The 22270-nt window shown below is 32.5% G+C and overlaps 1 protein-coding gene across 8 annotated transcripts in view; it reads left to right on the top strand.

Annotated features, from left to right (window-relative positions):
• Positions 1-22270, top strand: part of LOC135841590 (protein prickle-like) — a 511819-nt gene that overhangs the window by 342233 nt on the left and 147316 nt on the right. Inside the window, exon 1 of one of the 8 annotated variants that reach the window (XM_065358609.1) lies at positions 19274-20350. The exons of the other annotated variants lie outside the window; for them this stretch is intronic. Within the exon in view, the coding sequence (XP_065214681.1) occupies positions 20055-20350 (296 nt within the window). The 5' untranslated portion in view covers positions 19274-20054. Of the gene's footprint in view, positions 1-19273; positions 20351-22270 lie in introns of those variants that run through there. 8 annotated transcript variants of the gene reach the window in all.

Raw genomic sequence — 22270 nt, 5'->3', positions numbered from 1 at the left:
AAGAGAATAAGGAATATTTTACACCTCGTTATTTTTATCATTTTTTTCGATTGGATGGAATGGTATCTGTCTATCTATTGCAGTCTAATTGTGCCACACACGTTAGCGGTCATTTTACTCGATTTGGTTAGGGTTTTTTCTTTTAATCATGAAAGAGGCGATAATTACGATAAAATTAAACATTCGAGTAGTTTGTTTGAATAAGAAGGCGATGATGATAAAACATCATTAGTCGCATAAAATTAGGAATTTTAACAATGATAAAGCTCGCATTTTTTAAACGGCGGGAGTCACGCTGTGTCTGCATAAAGCGTTCGTATATAGCGAGTTATTCCATTTAAATGTAAATTACTTATACCCAGAAGAGTATAGAGAGGACAACGAGAAGCATCGGCTATGATGACGTATCGAGCAATCGTAGCTATAATACAAATGTACTGGTATCTTTCAGAGTCTCTATCATTCAAAGAGAAAAAAAATGACGGCAGGTTGTTAACGGTTCATTTGATCATTCGTAATCTTAACCAAATTATACGTGTCAAAGAAACTGGTTACATGATTTTTTTTTCGTTGTTGGTATTCTCCCTCTTGGCTTCTGCCTTCTATCACCAGTATTATTTCATTTTTGCTATAGAAAATCTTACGGATTTGGAAAACCTCTGCCTACGTACTCGTATTTCTGGATGTTTCGAATTATATCTACCTTTATATACTGCACTTGTGGTTGGAGTAATTCGTGCGTTAATTAAAGAAGACTCGAATAGTCCGTCATTGAGATCGCATGAGGCGGCCTAATTTTTTCACAGAAAAAAAGACTAGCTTCTCTTGGAATCGCGTATACGTGAATTTTTTATTATTATACGTAGGTTTTTTACCTGCATGTATTATAAGGTACCATTAGCCAGATGAAAATGTAGACTTGTATATGTCTTGTTATACATTACACAGAACGAGACGCGTGTGTATTTTTTTTCCGCACTCTTGTTCGAATAATCGTGAAAAAAGCAGAAGGTGAATTTTTGATGTGGAAATTTTTCCTACCTACTTACAATACGAGTATAACGAGTGGAGTTGTAAAAGTGATTTTTTTTCGCTCGTTTTAAATTTACGAATAGTTTTTACGAAGAGTTGTTTAAGGTGAGGAGTTTTGACTCGATTGGGCACCATGTTTGAATAATTATTTGATTTTTTGAGAATTGGCTGAGTGTGTCCAATAAATGTATTTAACCATTTGAAAAAATTTAATGGATACTTTTTAATGCTCTTTTCAGTAAATCAATTTTCAAAGTGGGATCTCTACATCCTTAAGAGGTACACATAGATTTAAGGGCCTTCATTTCTAGCTAATTTCTTTAAAAAATTTCAGAAACCATGAAACTGAGTTTGATCAAGTAATAACTTACTTTTTTCATCCAATTTCTTGAAATCATTCACAGAATGCTCTTAATGTGTACTCAACTATAGGCAATAAAAATAGTGCTTTTAAAAATCGGTAAAGAAATAAATGTAATGAAAAAGTAGTGATTTTTGCCAACTGTGACAAAAAATTGAAATTAGAAAAAGAATTAGATATGGATTGAGTCCTTAGTTTGCTTCTCGTCTCTCAATTTTGAAATTATTGACAGGCTAAAAAGAAACCATGGTCTCAAATCTACTTTTTTCGTAGTTCATTTTTTTTTCAAAATTGGGAGTTTTATGCTTTTATGGAGTATATTGAAGAATTGAATCCGAAATATGAACAGAGGGTATTTGAAAACGTTTCAAATGATGAGTCATTCGTAATTTTTCAGTTTTTTCCCCAATAGGGCATATATTTTGGCCATGTTGAAAGGTTCGTGATAGAGAGGAGATAATTGAAAGGGCCTAGATTTTTTTTAAAATAAGTCAATATTTGACCACTTTTGAGATTTAAAAAAAAAAGATCAAAATCAGAGGCTGTTTTACCTCCCAAGGGTGTTGATGAAGATAACATTTCAAAAATTAGTTTCCTGAAAATAGTATAAAAATCGAGTAGAAAGAATCTGGCATCTGAAGAAGAGGGGGTCAACTTCAGTTCTGGTTTCAGCTGAAATTCTCCAATTTTCAAATTGTACCTATTATACTGATACTGGCTGCGACTCTCTAATTTTTGATTTAAATGTTTTTGGCTTCAGTCAATGTTGCTGTTTGAATTTTTTTTATGACTGATTGAGGAAAAAAGTAAGCAGAAATTAGAAAAAAATATTCTGAATTTTTAATACTGACTGTGAGTAAGTCTCTAAATCTATCTTGGTTGGTCTTGCGTTATGTTTTACGATTCGGGTCTCAGTTTATTTAAAAAGAAGTTTCAGAAACTCTCCAAGTCAAACTTTCATCGGAAAATTTTCTGAAAATCTCAAAAAAAACATTTTTAATAATCGAATTGCAGTCACAAAAATTTCTGAAATAAAGAATTTTCATCTACCTAATTTTTCAAATAAATTTCCTTCATCTTTTACTTTTTTTTCAAACGTTTTTGTAAGGAAGTAAACTTGATATCACAAATTACACTCTGTTCAACATTTTCACCCTTCAATTTCGACAATTTTTAGTTGAAATAATAAAAAGATTACTTACTTGGCAAATGACCGTTTACAAACTAGATATAAAGTGATATTGATAATCCGGATTTATGAAGGAAGATTCAAAAGTAAATTCTTGAATTTCATTTTGGTGATATGAGAAGTTTCAATTTTCTTAAGCATTGATTCAAAAAAAAAAAAAAAGTACATATCTATAGACTGCCTAGATTAGATATACCAACTCAAAATGGAAATATGTTAGAAAATTATGGCAAACGTGAAATTTTCCATGCCATATGAACTTTAGACTATTCCAAATCTATGAGCGTAATTATGCTAAGTTGGCAACTCTGAATTACCGCTCTTTGATTTCGAAAAAAAAACTATATAAGTGCTCACACCTCTGTTTTCCCTCTCCAAGAAAACTTCTTATTGGAAGGGATCTTTTAATCATCACCTCTGAATCCGGATCCCAATGTGTCTGTTGATTCGAGCAGATCTTGTGTCCTTGAAATTTCAGTGAGACTCGCGTGAAAAAGATTCTTGAGGGCAGCCTCCATTTTCTCAATTTTAATTTACGTGCCTCTAGCTGTAGATTTTCAATCGCCTCGGATCCGATTTAACCTCTGAGGCGAAAAAGACAACTGTGTCCATCTCTGCCTTCACATCCTAGAAATTCACACATGATGGAGAGAGACCCTATTCACTGCACTGTGATTCTTGATTTCAGAGGTAGTGCTTCCTGAAAAATTTAGGATCCATAGCTTAAATGAAGCTGGTTGTGAGAGAGGTATATTTTCGGGGGGAAAAAACTTGGTCTTTACGGCTATACTTACGATTAAGTATTTAGCTATTTACTTATAATCCGAATCCACTTTGAAAAATTATAAATCGCGAAAATCAAGTTTTCCGATTTAAAAAAAAAATGAGAAAACTGCATTTAAAATGTAAAACTTTGATCTATTAAGTTTATATGAATTTGAACTCATTCACTGATCATTTTGTCATTTTGCGTGAAATTTCATTGTCCAATTTTTAAAAATAATTCTACTTCTGATTTTCAAAGGTGGATTGTAAATATGTTTTCTCAAAAAAAAAAAAATCATCTTACTGAAGTGAATGTTGAGCTTTTTACATTTTTGGATTATACCTATTGTACTTTTTTTTTCAAGATAGATGTGTTGGTTTCTTATTTTGATAACATTTATGCAATAACTTGTCAATGTTGTGGCTTATCTTACAAATGAGATATTCCAGCAGGTGGGAAATTTTTCAGACCGAATTAAGGAATATTGAAAGAGCATTCCGAATACATCATCAAGGCAAATATTAAGGTATTTAATTCAATTTTTCTGGATTTTGAATTACGAGTTTTCAAAAATTCAAACGGACCATTCTACATGAAAAAAAGTTGAAATTTGAATAATTGAAGTAAGAATCTGAAATTTGCTTAATGTCCTATTTCTGGTTTCTCAAATCAGGTTATTTTGAGCTAGATTTTTAAGTATCTCAGTTTGAAAAAAAAAAATTCACCAAAGAAAGGCGAAAATGAAGTTCAGTATTGGAGAAAAAATCCCAAATGGTAGCTCTCTGAAAGGGCTTGAAACCTCCATCACTCATTTTGAGAAGTTTGAAATAAGATTTTAATCAATCCCTAGTATTCTACAATGTATCTAGATACAAATCATCAAATTTTGATTTATTCATAGAAATCAATCCAAATTTGAATTTTGAAAAATTCTACAAAAATTAAAAAATTAATTTTAGCTCCTAAAAGTTGTTTTGGTGACGTATTTGTATGCTCTTTCGGATTTTTTTTTTTTTTTTGTTGGTTCGAAAGATTTTCAGCTAGGTTTGCGATAAGTACTTCTGTTTTTTTGGAGGAAGAAGACTGCAAAACGTAGCTCGTCTAAATCGGAGAATACATACGTGAACATGTTCCTGCTTTGGTCCTACTTAATCAATTGCATTCAACTATTTTTGTAAATCATAATAATCTATTCACATTTTTATTAGAATAAAAAAATAAAAAATAAATAAAGGATACAATATTCATGGATTGTAATCTTTAAAATGAAAAACAATTATTCCAAACAATGTGTAAAATTATTGGTTCTTTTGAGAACTCAACTTGTTTTTTTTTTTAGGTAACATCATCTTGTTTCACTAGTCCTGGTTGACGAATTTCATAATCACATTCAGGTCCTTGTTTCTCCGAAAATGTTTTCAATGATATGGGTTGGATGGGGATGATATAGATTGGTGTACGTTTGGTTTCAAGTTTGATGTTCGGTTCAGATGGCGGTGAATTCAAAATTAGGTTACAGAACTGTGCCGATGCTATGTTTCTGATGATCGATTCTAATCACTGTTTTCTTCTCAAATAATGCAGCTTTTTCACGCTGGTATCGAAACACATCACTGATGAATACTTTACACTTGGATAAAAAAGAACGTATTGAGTAATTATAAATTCAAAAAAGTTATCAAAAAAAGAAAATTTACCCAAATTGGCACAAATACAGTGCAAATTAAAATTAAATGTTTTATAATGAGTGAAATTATAATTATTTTTGAATTTTTTGCCCCTTAATTGAGAAAGATAGGCAAGTTGTTGTATATAAATTAGTAGAGCATGGATACATAAATATTAACCAAGCGGTGGTTTCATTCCAGCCGCTTTTGATTGGCCACAAAAAATTATCGAAAATTATGGAAAAATGGTATTTTTTTCAAAAAATTGTGCCCCTTAAAATATGAAAGTAGGCAATGTGTCAGACATGTCAAATAAAAGGGTGAATATTTACGTTCATGTATCAGGTAGCCATGATATCATGTCACTCATCAGTACAGCGCAGGAAAATCTTGAAAAAATATCAATTTTATAAGTGTGGCATTGCAGGGTTAAATTTACGAATAGTTTTTACGAAGAGTTGTTTAAGGTGTGGAGTTTTGAATCGCATTGGGCACCGTGTTTCGATAATTATTTGATTATTTGAGAATAATTGCTTAATGCGTCGAAATTTATTTAACAATTTTAAAAAAATTTAATGGATACTTTTTTGATGCTCTTTTCAGTAAAATCAATTTTTCAAAGTAGGATCTCTACATCCTTAAGAGGTACACATAGATTTAAGGGCCTTCATTTCTGACTAATTTTGTAACGGTAGGGATTGCGCCCTTCACTTCCACCTAAAGGGAAGATCGGACCTGAGGGAAGTGGCTGCACTGCTGTGTACTACAGGCAGCGCGATCTATAGGAACTGGTTTCCGAGCCACTTCCGAGCTAGGTAGATTAGATAGGTAAAAGACTTCTCTTTAGTTAGTTTAGTATTATAATAATTAACTGTTGATGTTCGCATGTGATTGTAATCTCACGGTTAGGGAAATTGTTTTAGGCCTTGTGCCATGTACATTTATATAAGCCTTTGTTTTTGTCAATTGATTGTATATTACTTCGTAAATACATCAATTGGCAAGTGCGCACGTATGTGTTTTATTAATGAAGTGTTTTCTACACCCCAGAATCACCTATATGAGCTCTTGAGCCTAGGTTGTGAGTTGAGTTCTGCTCAACTCACCCATGTAGAGGTAGACGTCATCTCTCTTCAAGCAGAAGAGGATAGTCCCAACCTCTACAATTTCTTTAAAACATTTCAGAAACCATGAAACTGAGTTTGATCAAGTATTAACTTACTTTTCCCATCCGATTTCTTGGAATCATTTACAAAGTGATAGAAATGGTGATTTTAAAAATCGGTAAAGAAAGTAATAGAAAAGTAGTAATTTTTGATAACTCTGACGAAAAATTGAAATTAGAAAAAGAATTAGATATGGAGTTTGCTTCTCATCCCTCAATTTTGAAATTAGTGACAAGCTAAAAGGACAGGTCTCAAATCTACTTTTTTCTTGGTTTACCTTTTTTTTCCAAATTGGGAGTTTGATGGAGTATTGAGAAATTGAATCCGAAAAATGAGCAGAGCGTATTTGGAAACCTTTCAAATGACACGGTGTCATTCGTGATTTTTCATTTTTTTTCCTGATAGGCCCTGATAGGGCATATATAATTTTGGTCATGTTGAAAGGTTCGTGGTGGAGAGGAGATAATTCAAAGGGCCTAGATTTAAAAAAAATTAGACAATATTTTACCACGTTTCAGATTTTTAAAAAAATGATCAAAGTTAGAGGCTCTTTTACCTCCGAAGGGTGTTGATGAGATAACATTTCAAAAATTAGTTTCCTGAAAAGAGCATAAAAATCGAGTAAAAAGAATCTGGCATCCGAAGAAGAGGGGTCAACTACAGTTCTAGTTTCAGCTGAAATTCTTCAGTTTTCAAATTGTACTTATCACTTATTCAGGCTCCTACTCTCCAATTTTCGATTTAAAAGCTTCAGTCAATGTTGCTATTTGAATTTTTTTCATGACTGATTGAGGAAAAAAGTGATCAGAAATTAGAAAAAATATTCTGAATTTTTAATATACTGAGCAGGTCTCTAAATCTATCTTGGTTAGTCTTGCGTTATGTTTTACGTTTCGGGTCTCGGTATATTCAAAAAGAAGTTTTAGAAACTCTACGAGTCGAATTTTCATCGGAAAAATTTCTGAAATCCTCAAAAAACATTATTAAAAATCGAATAACAGTAACAAAAAACTCTTAAATAAAAGAAAAATTTTCATCTACCTAATTTTTCAAATAAGTTTTCTCATATTGTATCTTTAAACAAACGTTTTTGTGAGGCAGTAGGTAAACTTGAAATCACAAATTACACTCTGTTTAACATTTTACCCTTCAATGTTGACAATTTTTAGTCGAAAAAATAAAAAGATTACTTTCTTGGAAAATGACTGTTTACAAACTACCTGAGGTGAACGAATATTATCAATGTTCCGTGACCCATGAAGATTCAAAATTAAATTCTTGAGTTATTTTGGTGATATAAAGTTTCAATATTCTTTAAGCATTGATTCAAAAAAAAAAAATAAATAAGTATCTATAGACTGCCTAGATTAGTGATATACCAACTCAAAATGGGAATATGCTAGAAAATTATGCCATACGTAAAATTTTCCATGTCATATGAACTTTAGATTATTCCAAATCTATAAGCGTAATTGTGCTAAGTTGGCAACACTGAATTGACGCTCTTCGATTTCGTTTACGATTTCGAAAAAGAAACTATATTAGTGCTCACACTTCTGTTTTCCCTCTTCAAGAAAACTTCTTTTTGAAAGGGGTCCTTAAAATTTCAGTGAGACTCGCGTGAAAAAGATTCTTGAGGGCAGCCTCCATTTTCTCAATTTTAATTAACGTGCCTCTAGCTGTAGATTTTCAATCGCCTCGGATCCGATTTAACCTCTGAGGCGAAAAAGACAAGTGTGTCCATCTCTGCCTTCACATCCTAGAAATTCACCCATGATGGAGAGAGACCCTATTCACTGCACTGTGATTCTTGATTTCAGAGGTAGTGCTTCCTGAAAGATGTGGGATCCTTAGCTTAAATGAAGCTGGTTGTGAGAGAGGCATATTTTCGAAAAAAAACTTGGTCTTTACGGCTATACGATTAAGTATTTACTTAAGTATAATCCGAATCCACGTTGAAAAATTACAAATCGCGAAAATCAAGTTTTCCGATTTGAAAAAAAATGAGAAAACTGCATTTAAAATGTAAAACTTTGATCTAAGTATTATTTATAAACTTCCATTTTCAGCGAGTAAGTTTATATCAGTTTGAACTCATTCACTGATCATTTTGTCATTTTGCGTGAAATTTCATTGTCCAATTTTTAAAAATAATTCTACTTCTGATTTTCAAAGATGGATTGTAAATATGTTTTATCAAAAAAAAAAAAAAAAAATCATCTCACTGAAGTGAATGTTGAGCTTTTTACATTTATGGGTTATATGTTTTTTTTCTCAAGATGTGTTGGCTTCTTATTTTGATAACATTTATGCAATAACTTGTCAATGTTGTGGCTTCTTTTACAAATGAGATATTCCAGCTGGTGTGAAATTTTTCAGACCGAATTAAGGAATATTAAAAGAGCATTCCGAATACATCAAGCCAAATGTTTAGGTATTTTAATTTAATTTTTCCGGATTTTGTTTAGATGATTTTTCAAAAATTCAAACGGGCCATTCTCCATGAAAAAAGTTGAAATTTGAATAATTGAAGTAAGAATCTGAAATTTGCTTAGTGTCCTATTTCTGGTTTCTCAAATCAGGTAATTTTGAGCCAGATTTTCAAATCTCTCGGTTGAAAAAAAATGACCAAAGAATAGCAAAATGAAATTCAGTGCAGGAAAAAAATCCAAAAATCCGCTGGAACTTGGTAGCTCTCTGAAAGGGTTTAAAACCCCAATCACTAATTTTGAGAGGTTGGAGATAAGATTTTAATCAACCATCAGTATTCTATGGAAGTATCTAGATACAAATCATCAAATTTTGATTTATTCATGGAAATCAGTCCAAATTTGAATTTTAAAAAATTCTACAAAAATCAAAAAATTAATTACAGCACGTATGCTCTTTCGGATTTTTAGTGTGCGTAGCACACTATTGGTTTCGCTTTGAGAAATGAAATTTTATTGGAACTGAATGTTCTCTTAAGCTATCCAACCGTTTTTTGTACCTATTGGACACCATTTGAGAATCATTAAGGCGGAGGGAATAGATTAATTTTCATTCAATTCGGATGGGTAATTGCTGAGTAATTGCAATTTTAGTTCATTATTTTAATGCATTAAATCCTAAAAAAGGGAAAAGGGGACTTGTAGAACACCTGCCGCTCATTGTACCCTGCTATACCCCCAGTCTATTCCATCACCAGCTGTGTTTCATTGTACCCTGTTACACCCCCAGTCTGTTAGCTGTAAATTCCAAGTGGGCGTGGTTTGGTGGGGCGTTTACCAAACAAATATATTATTTTAATGCCTCAACCCTCGTAGCAAAGTTGTGGCTGAGTGGTTAGGGCATGTAGGTAGGAATAGGAAATTTAGGGACCCAGGTTCGAATCCCCGTGAGGTAAGTAGGTAGGTGACGGATTTTTCGTAGGAAAATTGGGTAGGTAAATGCTTTGGAGTTACTATGTAGTACATGGTAATGGGGTAAAAATAATGCTGAAACTGAGTAATGAATTATGATATCATTTGCTAACTAATAATTCATTATTAATTTTTTGTCTACCTATAACCATAAGTATAAAATAAAAGAATTACTTGACATGAATAATTTTTAACTTTTTACTTATAATTTAAAAATTACTTCAAAATGAGAAATTTAAACTAATTTTTGTACAATTGAAACATGTAATTTTTATTATCATGATTTAGTGAAAATTATTAAAACAAAATGATTTTTACTATTGGTACCTATAGCAAAATTTATTAAAATGATAAGTTTTACTATACGATTACAGTAAAAATTATTGAATGGGATCTGGTACTTAATTGTGAGTATTTTGTTAAATTTTTTTGTAAAAATTACCCATATTTTTTTCGTGTAATAGGCAATGCAAATTCTTAACATAGGTATTTTATAAGATTTAATTCTTAATTTAGAATAAAAAGCAAGTTCTGAAAATTGGTTTGAAAATTTATAAATTTGAAGACAATGGAAATTCTAAAAAAAATAATATGAAAATTTGTATTTAGAGACGCTGAGAATTCCAAAAATTGATTAAAAGTTCTGTAAGTTGCAGATAATGTGAACTTGAAAATTATATGGAATAAGTATTGTAATATTTATGAAGAAGATGAGAATTCTGAAAAATTGGAGGCAATGTGAATTCCAAAAATTGAGTAAACGTTTTACAATTTGTGGACAATATGAACTTGAAAATTGAATTTGAAATTTTTTAATTTAAAGACAATAAGAATTCTGAAAAATTATTCAAAATTTGACTATTTAGAAGCAATGTGAATTCTAAAAATTGATTGCAAATTTCCTAACTCAGCAGCAATGCAAAATTCTGAAAATTTATTGAAAACTTTATGAAATTGTAGCGATGGGGAATTCGGGAAATCGATTTGAAATTTTGTAAATTTTAAAACAATGCAAACTATGAAAAACAACTAGAAATTTCTTAATTTAGAAGCAATACAAGCTTATAAATTATTCTGAAATACCTATTGTAATTTGGAAAATATGAAAACACTGAAAAACAATTATTATTTTGAAGCAGTGAGAGTTTCAAAAATTCTCATCACTGTGACATGTTGATTCACTTATGCACTACCTAGATGTAATAACGGTTATAGCTGTAGAAAAGGCAGCTAGCTACGCACACTTTGCAGCTAAGCTTAGCTTAGCTGTCTAGTTTTTTTGTTGGTTCGAAAGATTTTCTGCTAGGTTTGCGATAAGTAGGTACTTCTGTTTTTTGGGAGGAAGAAGACTGCAAAACGTAGCTCGTCTAAATCGGAGAATACATACGTGAATATGTTCCTGCTTTGGTCCTATACTTTATCACATGAATTCAACTATTTTTGTAAATCATACTTAATAAATAATCTATTTACAGTTTTATTTTAAAAAAAATAAGGATACAATATTCATTGATTGGGAGCTTTAAAATGAAAAACAATTCCAAACAATTTTTAAAATTATTGGTTCCTTTGAAAACTCAACTTTGTTTTTATTTTAGGTTATGGTACATCATTCATAATTGATGGTACCCTTTTACAGTATTTCCATTTCGAGCTCATCTCATTTGAAAGTTGAATAATGACGAATACTTCGATTACCTCCATCTTTTGAGTGGGCTTTTCCAGTTCTTCCTTCATCTTGCAGAGGGGAAAAATGATCTTGTTTCACTAATCCTGGTAGACGAATTTCATAATTACATTCAGGTCCTTGTTTCTCCGAAAATGTTTGCAATGATATGGGTTGGACAGGGATGATATAGATTGGTGTACGTTTGGTTTCAAGTTTGATGTTCGGTTCAGATGGCGGTGAATTTAACATTAGGTTACAGAACTGTGCCATGTTTCTGATGATCGATTCTAATCACTGTTTTATTTTCAAATTATGCAGCTTTTTCACGCGGGTATCGAAACACATCACTGATGAATGCTTTACACTCGAATATTAAAAAAAAACGAATCCAGTTACTATAAATTCAAAAAAGTTATCAGGAAAAGAAAATTTACCCAAATTTGCACAAATACAGCCCAAAAATTCCTTCTGAAATAAATGTGAAATCAGCGTGGAAAAGTAACACTAGATGGACTCTTATCGACAATTTTTCATCATACTGCTGGTAGAAGTTCTTACCCCTTTCCCTGCCTCTCATTTCTTAGTTTGTATTTTGGAAAACCCCCACACATTGACGGCACGTATACATTCGCTATCGCTGTACACTGTACAATCATCTCGTATGTGAATAAGTAATGCTCCACAGGCTACACTTTATCTTATCTTTCCGAAAAACAAACGTCGTTGGATGTGAGAAAGTAAAATTGCAATCATTTTCTCGCTAATGAAGTACCTACGAGTACGTAGATTATCTTTATTAAAAATGATTCATTTCGATTAATTTTTCAAGAATTGGTTTCTCGATTGCTTTTTTCTTATAATAAATTATTAATACATTACCGAATACATAAATCGGTTTGCTAATTATGGAAATGAAATCATAAAATTCAATGAATACGAATAATTATTACATCACGATGAATTGGCATCAAGGAACCCAGCTAGAAAAAAACCGAATAATACAGCATCAGTTTGTTAGGTACTCTTCAAATTGTATTTTCATTTTGTTGGTTTTTAACTGTGTTAATTTTTTTTGGCAATTTTTTGCTTTTTGGTTCACCTGGTTGTCTACATCTGGATCGTTTTTTTGTTCAGATGTTTTTTCGAACCTATGCCATGAACATTTGGGGTATAGTAAATCTCTGAATTGAAAATTTATCCTCGAATGAACTAAAATACATGGTACCTATGAGTTATGAAATTCAAATTCCTACCTAAATTCGATCTTTGATCATCTTGTCTGATTTTTATAACCTTTAGACGTCACGTCCAATAATAATAACGTCCGTAGATCCGTTCATACTTTATACCTACATATACGAGGTAGAAAAATACTACGCTATCTTCGTTCAGACGTTTTCCCTCTCGTCCCTCTCATCTTTTATTATGATGTACAGTTGAAAAAAAAAACATATCGATTAACACAGGATGCTGCGTTCAGTTCTTTTGATTTAACAGCCTCGTTAGTCTACATGATTCTCTCAAATTAAACCATGAATTGATAATTATTTATGTGCGCCGAAGACTGTAGACTGGCATAGCCTCACGATATTGGAAAAGAATAAAAGTCGACAAGTGCCATGTCGGGGAAACGTAGTAAATCAACCAGCGAAACGCCTTTAAGCGAAGTTGAGTTACTCTCGCACTCGATCCACGTAATTCAGTGGTCGCTAAAAATGATTTGGTTCGTGTTGTATTTTTCCTAGTTGCATTTTCCAAGGGGTTCAAATTTTTCAAAATTGTTGGAAAAACGTCTCGTTGATTTGAAGAATGAATTGGAAAGTACTTAGAGAATTTGAAAAAAAAAGCTTGAGCATTGTTCAATAAAATTAGAAGGTTTGTTATAAAATTGAGATGTAAGGTGTTACCTATGTTCAGATTGAGTATGCTGTCTGTAAATTTTTTTGGAAAAATGAGAGAATTGAAGAAAATGTGTCCTTTACTTGGATCTAGGTGCATTTTCATACCAAAAGGTTTTGAATTTTAAAATGATCAGGAAAATACAGAAAGTTATACTTTTTTGATGCGAATTTGTAATCTTGAAAATTAGGAATATTGGAAACGATTAGACAGTGCTGAGCAAAACAATGAGAAAATCAAAGCAAAAAGCTGAAATTTCCTTGCAATCAGCGAAAACGAAAAAATTGAATAAAATTCACGGGGGATTTCGTGTGTTTACTGCTTTATGCATTAAAATTACTGTACCTGGGTAACGCCAGTTTCACAAAAAATCTTTCCCTGGTCCCTCAAATATTTTGGTTCCTCTTTTCGGAGCCCCTCTTCCTATAGCTATGAGACATAAATCAAAGAAAAAAAATGAGAAATGTTTACCTACTCAGTTTTCTGTGGTTGGAATTACTCTAAATAACTTCTTTTCAAGAAAAAACTTCCCCTGATTTCTTGAACAATGTTGCCCTTTTTATACAAAACCCGCCACACTGAAAAAAATATATTTTGAGAATGAATGAATTTTTTTTTTTCAACTTTAGGAGGCTTTTTGCATGTTTTTTTAGGCTCGAGAGAGAATTGAAAAAATATAGCGAATTATTTTCCCCTTGCACACGACAGCTTTCAAGGGAGAGGAATTTAAAGCAAAACTTCAAAACATACTCGTGCGCAAATTTTGGAAAAAATCACGTTAAGTATTGATTATTTAAGTATGAAATTTTAAAAACATCGAAAGTAAATTCAAAACACTAACTTGAAGTGATGAGCGGATTTTTTTCGAACTTCGGCTGCCACAGATCATTTTTTTTTTTCTATTGAAACCTGAAGGCTCGCCTTCTCTGCAATTTCATTTTAAATTTTTGGTAAATTCACATTTTGAATTTCTGAAAAGTGATTCGCTGTTGAAAGTGTTGGAAACAATTTTCAAGTAATTCTTTAATTTTTTCTACTGAAGAAAAACTCCACTTACTGATATGGTGTAGTCATTATTAATAGGTTTCTTTTGAAATCAAATCGTTCTTCACTTTTGAAAATGACGGAATTGTTCCTTCAGTACATTATTAATTTTCTACAAAGAAAGTAGTCTTCCAGATGAAATAATAAAAATTGGCCTGGGTTTTATAGTCGGTTTCCTGAATTGGATTCGGCCGTTTTTGAGCTTATCTTGAACCTTCAGCAAATAAAGGAGGCAAGGTTGGAAGGGGGTTATAATGTGTATTTCCTTACTAGTTGAAAAACTAAAAAAAAAATCCAAAATCGCCCGTTTTTGTTATGTAGTCGTTAAGTATTCCTAAGAATTGTCAACTATCGACTTTGGACGAAGGAATTTTTGAGTGATTTTCTGCAAGGCAAAAAAAAAATGGGAAATTTTAGAATTTTTTGTTCAAAGTTCGAGATTTTCCTTCTGTGAAAACTCATCAGTCATCACCTGAGATCAGATATCTGTTAGGAGTGGATTGTCTTTAAATGTTTAGGTAGGTTTAAAATTTTGAAGTGTTCAGGAAAATACAGAAAGTTTTCTTTTTTTGATGACTTACCTAATTAGGTATTGAAACATTCGTGGTTTTAAACAAAATCTGCGAATTGATAATCTCAAAATTAGGACTGAAAAAGATTTAGATAACTTGATACCAAAATACTTATTGAAGAGAGCAAAGCAAGAAGCTGAAATTCTCTTGCAATCAGCGAATAGCTGTTGACTTTTTTAAAATTATTGATCATCTCTTGAATAAAGCCGCTTCTCTTGCATAAAACTCATCGAATTGGAAAAAAAAATTATTGGTTATGGAAATCGTTAGGAAAAGTTCGGAGAGAGCCGTGGAGGTTCCTCCTATGAATAAAATTAGCTTACTTACTGGAATACTGACACAGAAATTGAAGATTGTTTTGCTTTGGAAATGTGGTTACTCTCTTTTGAAACAGTTAAATTTCACTGCTTAGCACTGACGACATTTTGCCTTTTTAAACGTACATAGTAGTTTTTGACTGCAAAACAGTTGAAAATCTACTGAATTGGTCAGTCAAAATGATTTTTAATACGGGCCAATTCAGTAGATTTTTCACTGTTTTGCAGTAAAAAACTACGGCTTTTAAAAAGGCAAAATGTCGTCACAGCTAATTGTAAGCAGTGAAATTTCACTGTTTCAAATTTAGAGAGTATTTTGAAATAGGGAATTCTAAAGATACCGACGTGACGTAGAAATTGAAAGTTTTTTTTTTTAAATCCCGCGGATTCTTTTTATTTCATTTTCTGTTTTTTTTTTTTTTTTGGCGTTGAAAAGTTTTATACAGGCTGCAGGTGAACCAAGGCTGCTTGGAAGACTGGGGAAGGGGTTTCCCGGGAAAATTTGATTATTTAGAGACGAATTAGAAGAGGGGACATCGAAAGGAAGTTTCAAAGCAAATACCAAATTCGAAAAAAGATTACATAGTAATTGGTTATGAGACTTGAAATTTGTCGTTCTTGTAGAGGGTGGGGAGGAGGTAGCAACCGGTGTGAAAATTAATACCTACTTGTATTTCAAAAACATTGAAAATGAATTCAAAATACTGAATTGAAGCGATTAAGTAATGAACTTTTCTTCGAGCTTCAGCTCCCACAGATTATCTTTTATATTGAGTCCTGAAGGTCCACTATCTCTGCTGAAATTTTATTTTCAATTATTGATATAAAAATTACTTCTCAGTGTATTTCTTCAATGTTTTCTCCTGAAGAAAAACTCCACTTACCTACCTACTTATTCGAAGTGGGAGCACTTCTGGTAACTCTTCAATTGTTATACTACTTATTGAAGAAAAACTCCACTTTGTGATTGAAATGAAGAAAAAAAATCGTTCTTTACTTTTGGCAGTTGCTGAAATGTCCGATTTTTGTATTATCAATTTTCTACGCAGAAACTAAATCTGAAAATGAAAATCTGAAAATTGGTCTGTGTGCTCAAGTCGACTCACTGAATTGAGTTCGGCTATTCATAAGCTGGTTTTGAACCTCCAGCAAAAGCTGATTTTTCATGAGTGTTAGGTTGCTCCAAAAGATACGACAGTCAGTATCAATTTCGGTGGCTGAAAATTCAATCCGGTCATTAGTTTGACATTCTGAATCGATCAAGATCAGTAGGGATTGAAACATGTATTTACAAATAGAAAATCTTGAAAATAATTCCAAAATCGTCTGTTCTTATAGTCGTTTCATTTTCCAGTATTCTTGAGAAATGTTAACCATCGACTTTGGGAGATAGAATAAGTTTTGAATGATTTTCCATGCTAAATAAAAATGGGCAATTTTAGAATTTTTTTTCGAGGTTTGAGATTTTTCTTCCGTAAACATACACTTTTCAACCCATCAATTTCAGATTGGCGATTTATTTACCCTGGTCGATTTTGAATATGTATAAGCGTATGTCCGCAGCGAAGGGGCACCTTTTTCGGAATCGATCGCTTTACTTACTTGTTTCCCCCCCTATTTTTTCATTTTTTTTCAACTATTAAGTAAAGACGTTAGTATGTGTGTTCATTTATACTAAATCAAGTAAATTTCAAAAAAAAATTTGCCGATGTATTCGATCTGTAAGCACTCGATTTTTGCCGAATTATTCGGGTAGTTTTTCGAATTCGATTTTTCGTCGATAATTCGTTGAGAATATCATAAAGTAGAATCGACAGGAAATCTTGGAAAAAACATACAGTCTATATATAATTTGCCGATATTTTCACGTTTTATATCGACGGATGAATTGTCGATTTTTGCGGAACTATTCGGGTAGTTTTTCGAATTCGATTTTCTGTCAGTAACTTGTAGAGAATATTTCATGTACGAATCAAAATAATTAATTTACTTACTTAATTTAAAAAATGTATAAAAAAATATTATTTATGTAATTTTCATATGTATTAATTTTTAAAAAAACCAACTACTCGTCACAAAAAAAGTTTGGTGCAGATTTTTTTTTCAACTGCAGGACGAATTAGGAAAGTTTTCTACTCGTAATTTTAATTTAAAGAAACCACAAATGACGGATTGGTCCTTGAATTCATGTTGAGGATATTGATAGATAAATGCTAGATTTTTCGAGAATGCGTGTTATTTATTGAATTAAATTTCTGTAGAATAAATAATGTTACTTACCTACTTAAAAAAAAAAAAAAAAAAAACATAAATAAGTATCAATTACAAAATGGGGATACGTCAATTGTGATAGAATTGGGCTTTCAGCTGCTGAATTTGGTTTTTGGAACAATTTGAAATTCCTGGAAAGAAATCAACTTTTTATTGGAGGCTACACACTGGCTTAAAAATGATCGCCATCGATTCGGGTGTTCGACTTGAATATACATATATATAAACTGATTTTTAGGGTTTTTGCTGCTAGCAGCTAAAAAAACCCTATTGCAATTTGATTTTAATAATAATTTTTTTTTCAATTAGTAGCCAATTAGTCAACTGCAGTATTTTACAGAGACCAATCGGTGATTAGTATTTATCATTGCCAGATGAGAGATTTTAGAATTTGCAATTTGATTAGGTAATATGTATTATGTTTTTAGTTTTTATTTTTTTATTTTACCTACTTAACGATATTTTTTCATCAATAATTATACTCAAACTCTGTAAATTTCTTGCTTTTGGCTATAATCAAATTTGCGCGAGAAAAAGCAATTAACAACAAGCAAAAATCCTTTTGCAATCAGCGCCGCGACATTTTTTTCAACTTGGATTTTTCTCTACAATTATCATAGTTTGATGTTTGAAGAAGAAAACTGTAATTTTTTCTGCTCAGTTTCGTTTCTGAAAATTCGAGTTCCATTTCGTTTCGAAATAATGTAGGTATTTTTTCTTGTAACCAATTTTTAAAAAATCTGCCAAAAACCAAAAAATTAACTTAAGCAACCCAAAATTTGGCTCTGAGCTGTGAATGGCATGATCTTTCAGTGAACCAAATTTCAGCTCGATTGGAAGGACCCCTCGTTATAGAAGCGAGTAGATATTATTGGAATGTTTACGATTTGCAAATAGTTATGTATTTAGTTTGTGAAAACGTCACATTCAACCTTCTTGAATAGAAATGAGGCAATTTAAAGCAGATTAAATTTGATTAAAAAATTTCAAAATTACATTCCACTCGAGTTGGAATAAGACTGGTTTGATAAAATGTGTGGAGGGGGGAGGAGGGAGGGCTTGACCAATAATTTCCAGAAATAACACCGACGAAATAAAAATTTAAAAACGTGAAAAAATTCTATTCAAAATAGTCAATTTACATTCATAAAAACGTGAGCATGACATCGTGCCAGTGCCACTACACGAAAGGCATCAAGCCATCGGAGCACGTTGCTCAAACGAAGCGAAGCATCGCGATCTGTGTAATATTTATAAGGTTCCACCTGTAGCGCCATCGCCGTCGTATATACACAGCCTCATTACCGAAAGATTTTATTTGTCAATGTCACAGCGGCGCGCCATGTGCGTAATACCCGGTGTATTTTATTCCTCTCTCCTTCTCTAACACTTGTAAAAAGATAGGGTAGATCTTCGGTCGTCTTTGCTCTAAAAGCTTCTTCTGTGCGCTCGTGTTTTTTTTCTTAAATAAATTTATGATGATGTGGGTATCGCAGATGCTATGTATAGCTGAGTATAGTTGATGATCTCATCGGTTCATTGGCAAAGTCATCAAGGCGCTCCCTAATGAATCGGAATGAAAAAAGAAAATATTTTCAAAGTATCGAGAATGAGGAGGGGTGTTGCGAAGGAGTAAGGCACGAGGGAGTAATTAGTCTTGTGCTGTGGTGAATTTGAATGAACATCGGATCCCGTTAATTAAGCGTGAAAACTTTACAATTAGAAGCGTTAAAAGATCGTTTTAGAAAAACACATATACATATAACACAATGAGTGGAGAAGAATATGTTAAAAGGTAAAAGTAGGCATACAGAATAAAAGAAGAATGCTACGAGACGACTGCGCGGCTCGCAGCAAGACCGAAAAAAAAAGCCAGGTAATTTAGCCCCAGGGTAAAAGTAGTCAATAAACGATTATTTTTCCAGACTCGAACTTACGGAAGGTTTTGTTATGCTGGTTTCGAGTCCACACCAAAAGAGAAATGGTAACGTAACGTATAACGTAATGTATTGCACGAGGAAAGGGAACAAGAAGAAGGGACTACTCTCGTAATTTTCGACGAGGGTTTTCAAACTGACGATAAAGGTTAAACTAAACCAAACTAAACCACGAATCCATCTTCACTGTATGAATGGAAGACGGCGGTCTGCTTTCAGAGTACGATTTGTCTGCAGTGCAAGTCGCAGTCGCAGGTCTACTTGGATGCTCGCGTATAGTAATTTTATGGTGCCATTAGGAGAGCTCTAGGTATATCCGCGCCCGCACGCTAGCTAAATAACTCCACCTTGATTGCACCATGGTCTCTCTCTGTGAGTATGCCAGAGAGAGACAGAACCAGAGTTACAGGTAGAGTGAGACACGCAGAGAGAACTCTCCAACATGCTATTACATTTTTAGTGTTAGTGTTAGTTTGGTTATGCGCGCGAACCGGTACTAATGTCCAGGCTTCCGTCCGAAGGTTCGGGCCTCTTCAGTTATAGTCGAGGGAAAAAAATGTGCTAATATTCTCTCATCAGTCGGTATTCTCTTCTTCGTACTGTTAAAAGTGAACCTGTTCGTCCAAGTGTGATGTGTAAAAATTTCGCATTCGTGGTGTGTTTTTTTTTTTTTGGTGATTCTGTGATGTGTTTTTTTTCTCAATTCGGTTTGGAAAATAATACGAGGTTGTGATTGGTGTGGCGAGTTTTTGCGCAAATTTCGATGTTAACTAAAAGTATTTCATCGGGTGTGGTAATTATGGCGAATAAATTAGACGAAAGCGGCGCCTCGTCGGCCGCCGGTAAAATGCCATCGAACGTGTTGATGTGTCGACAATGGTGGAAGGTCTGCTGGGTATACGGCGATCAAGAAAAATACTATAGGTATTTGTACGGTAATAGGAAGAAATCCGAGATGGGTGATATGAAAATACCGAAAATTACCACAGCTGCGGCTACCAGTACTACGACCACTTTGGTCACATTGCAGAAGCAGAATCCTTGTGCACAGGATGACGAGTAAGTTAGCAAATGGATGTAGATTTGATTAGAAAATGGTCCAAAGGGGGTCGAAAGACATTAATTGAATTGGTTGAAGGTGTGAGAATGAGTCATGTTTGCCATCACAAGTTGAAATGAAGAGTTTGTCTTATGGGTCGGATCAAAAATCGAAAGAATTATCCGGAAGTAGTTTCGATTGTTCTAAAATTTTGGATACCCCAAAGACTCATTTTGGAAAAAAAAAATTATAATTGTACTTGTCAAATTGAGAATGGTGGATGAAATGTAATGTATATTGTATCAGAAAATCCCGTAAAATTGAGGCTGTATGAAATTCACCAACAATAATCTCAAATTAATCGTTCTCGTAATCGCTTTCGTTTATTTTGGCGCAATTTTACCAAATCAGTTTCTGCTAATTTCAATCCATTGTTTTTTTTCAACGATCAATTATTTTGAATAAAAATTATGATGGACTCAAAAAATCTGTGGAAGACTCCAAAACCGTTCGAAATTGAAACCAATTGATTTGAATTCGAGAAATTGTGAATTCAGTACAAGCCAAATTTCAAGTTCTTGCGTCGATGATCAACAAATTATCATTTTTATAAAAATGAATTGCGTAAAGATGAACTAGGTACTAACAAATGCAAAAACCATCTTGCAATCAGCGAATAGCTGATAGCTTTTAAATGTACATTTGAAAAAAAATTTGTGGAAAAAAGTTGAACATTTGCGTCTAAAACAAGTTTTAAACACTAAAAAAATACAATGAAGCCTTACTAGGGTTTTTATTTTTAAAAAAAAATTATATCACAAAATAAACTCGTTTATCCTTTTTTTTTTTTTTGTCAACTGTGACTTTCTTAGAAACACAAAGGATATTTTTGTGTTTTTTTTCGTATGTTTGATGTAAAATAAAAATCTGAAAAATAAAATACACATAAAAAAACGTAAACAAGTAATGTTTTATTTTATTTTTCAATCAATAAATCATGTGAAAGACAAGCTAAGTTGACAATATTTTAGAGCAAGACGTAGAAATAAAAAATTTCGAGTTGGAAATTGCCCAGAAATCTTTTTAGCTTCTAAGGTCTTCTAAAAATGAAAAATTTTTGAAAAAAGTGATTTTTTCGCTATTTGCAAATTGTGTGTTTTTTTTGGTGAATTCTTGTTCTAAAAATATATTTTCTTCTCAAACATTTCGCATTCATTTTTCAATGAGAAATAAGGTAAACTGTATTTCAAGCAGAAATCTGAAATTTTCGTATTTTTCAGTATTTTTTGGGAAATTTGTTTGAAATCCTTGTGTTTTTTTTTCAAAATTTCAAATGTCCGTTAAATTACGAATTTTTTTGTACGTCTGGCAACCCTGTATGCCTGATAACCTGACCTGGGAAGTAGGGAATAGGGGGAGTAATTCCTCCCTAGACGGATTTCATTCGGCAATTCGATAAATTGAGTGAAATTCGAAAATTTTCAACGTTATAAATAATAAATTTTTATTTCTCTCATTATGAATTTTAGAAAGCTTTCGCGCTCCCTATACTGTACTGTGTACTTGGGAGATATTTGTTCATTAAAAATATCAAGGGTCAAGAAATCGATTTCCTAACTCCAGATCAAAAACAATGCTTTTCCACCGTCTCATCGCTTATCGCTCTAGTGTAAAAAACCGCACTTTCGTCCCTTAATGTGGAAAAATACGTAACTTTGCAGACTGAAAAAAAAAAGCGATCTTTGTTCATAATGCTCACAGTCGAGTCGTAAAAAATCACTTTTCAGCTCTCGTCGTGAAGTACTTGTATTCTATTTTAGCGTTTCTGCTCGTCAAAGTGTGATGGAATAGAAGAAATTGCGACAAAAAAATTAATTTTTTATCACAGATTGATAAATTGAATCGGTTTTCTGGTTAGCTTATTTACCAAAAATTGTTGG

Source organism: Planococcus citri, chromosome 3 (assembly GCF_950023065.1).
Source record: "Planococcus citri chromosome 3, ihPlaCitr1.1, whole genome shotgun sequence".
Taxonomy (NCBI): Eukaryota; Metazoa; Arthropoda; class Insecta; order Hemiptera; family Pseudococcidae; genus Planococcus; species Planococcus citri.
The sequence above is the reverse complement of the archived record's forward strand: the minus strand, read 5'-3'. Positions and strand labels throughout refer to the sequence as shown.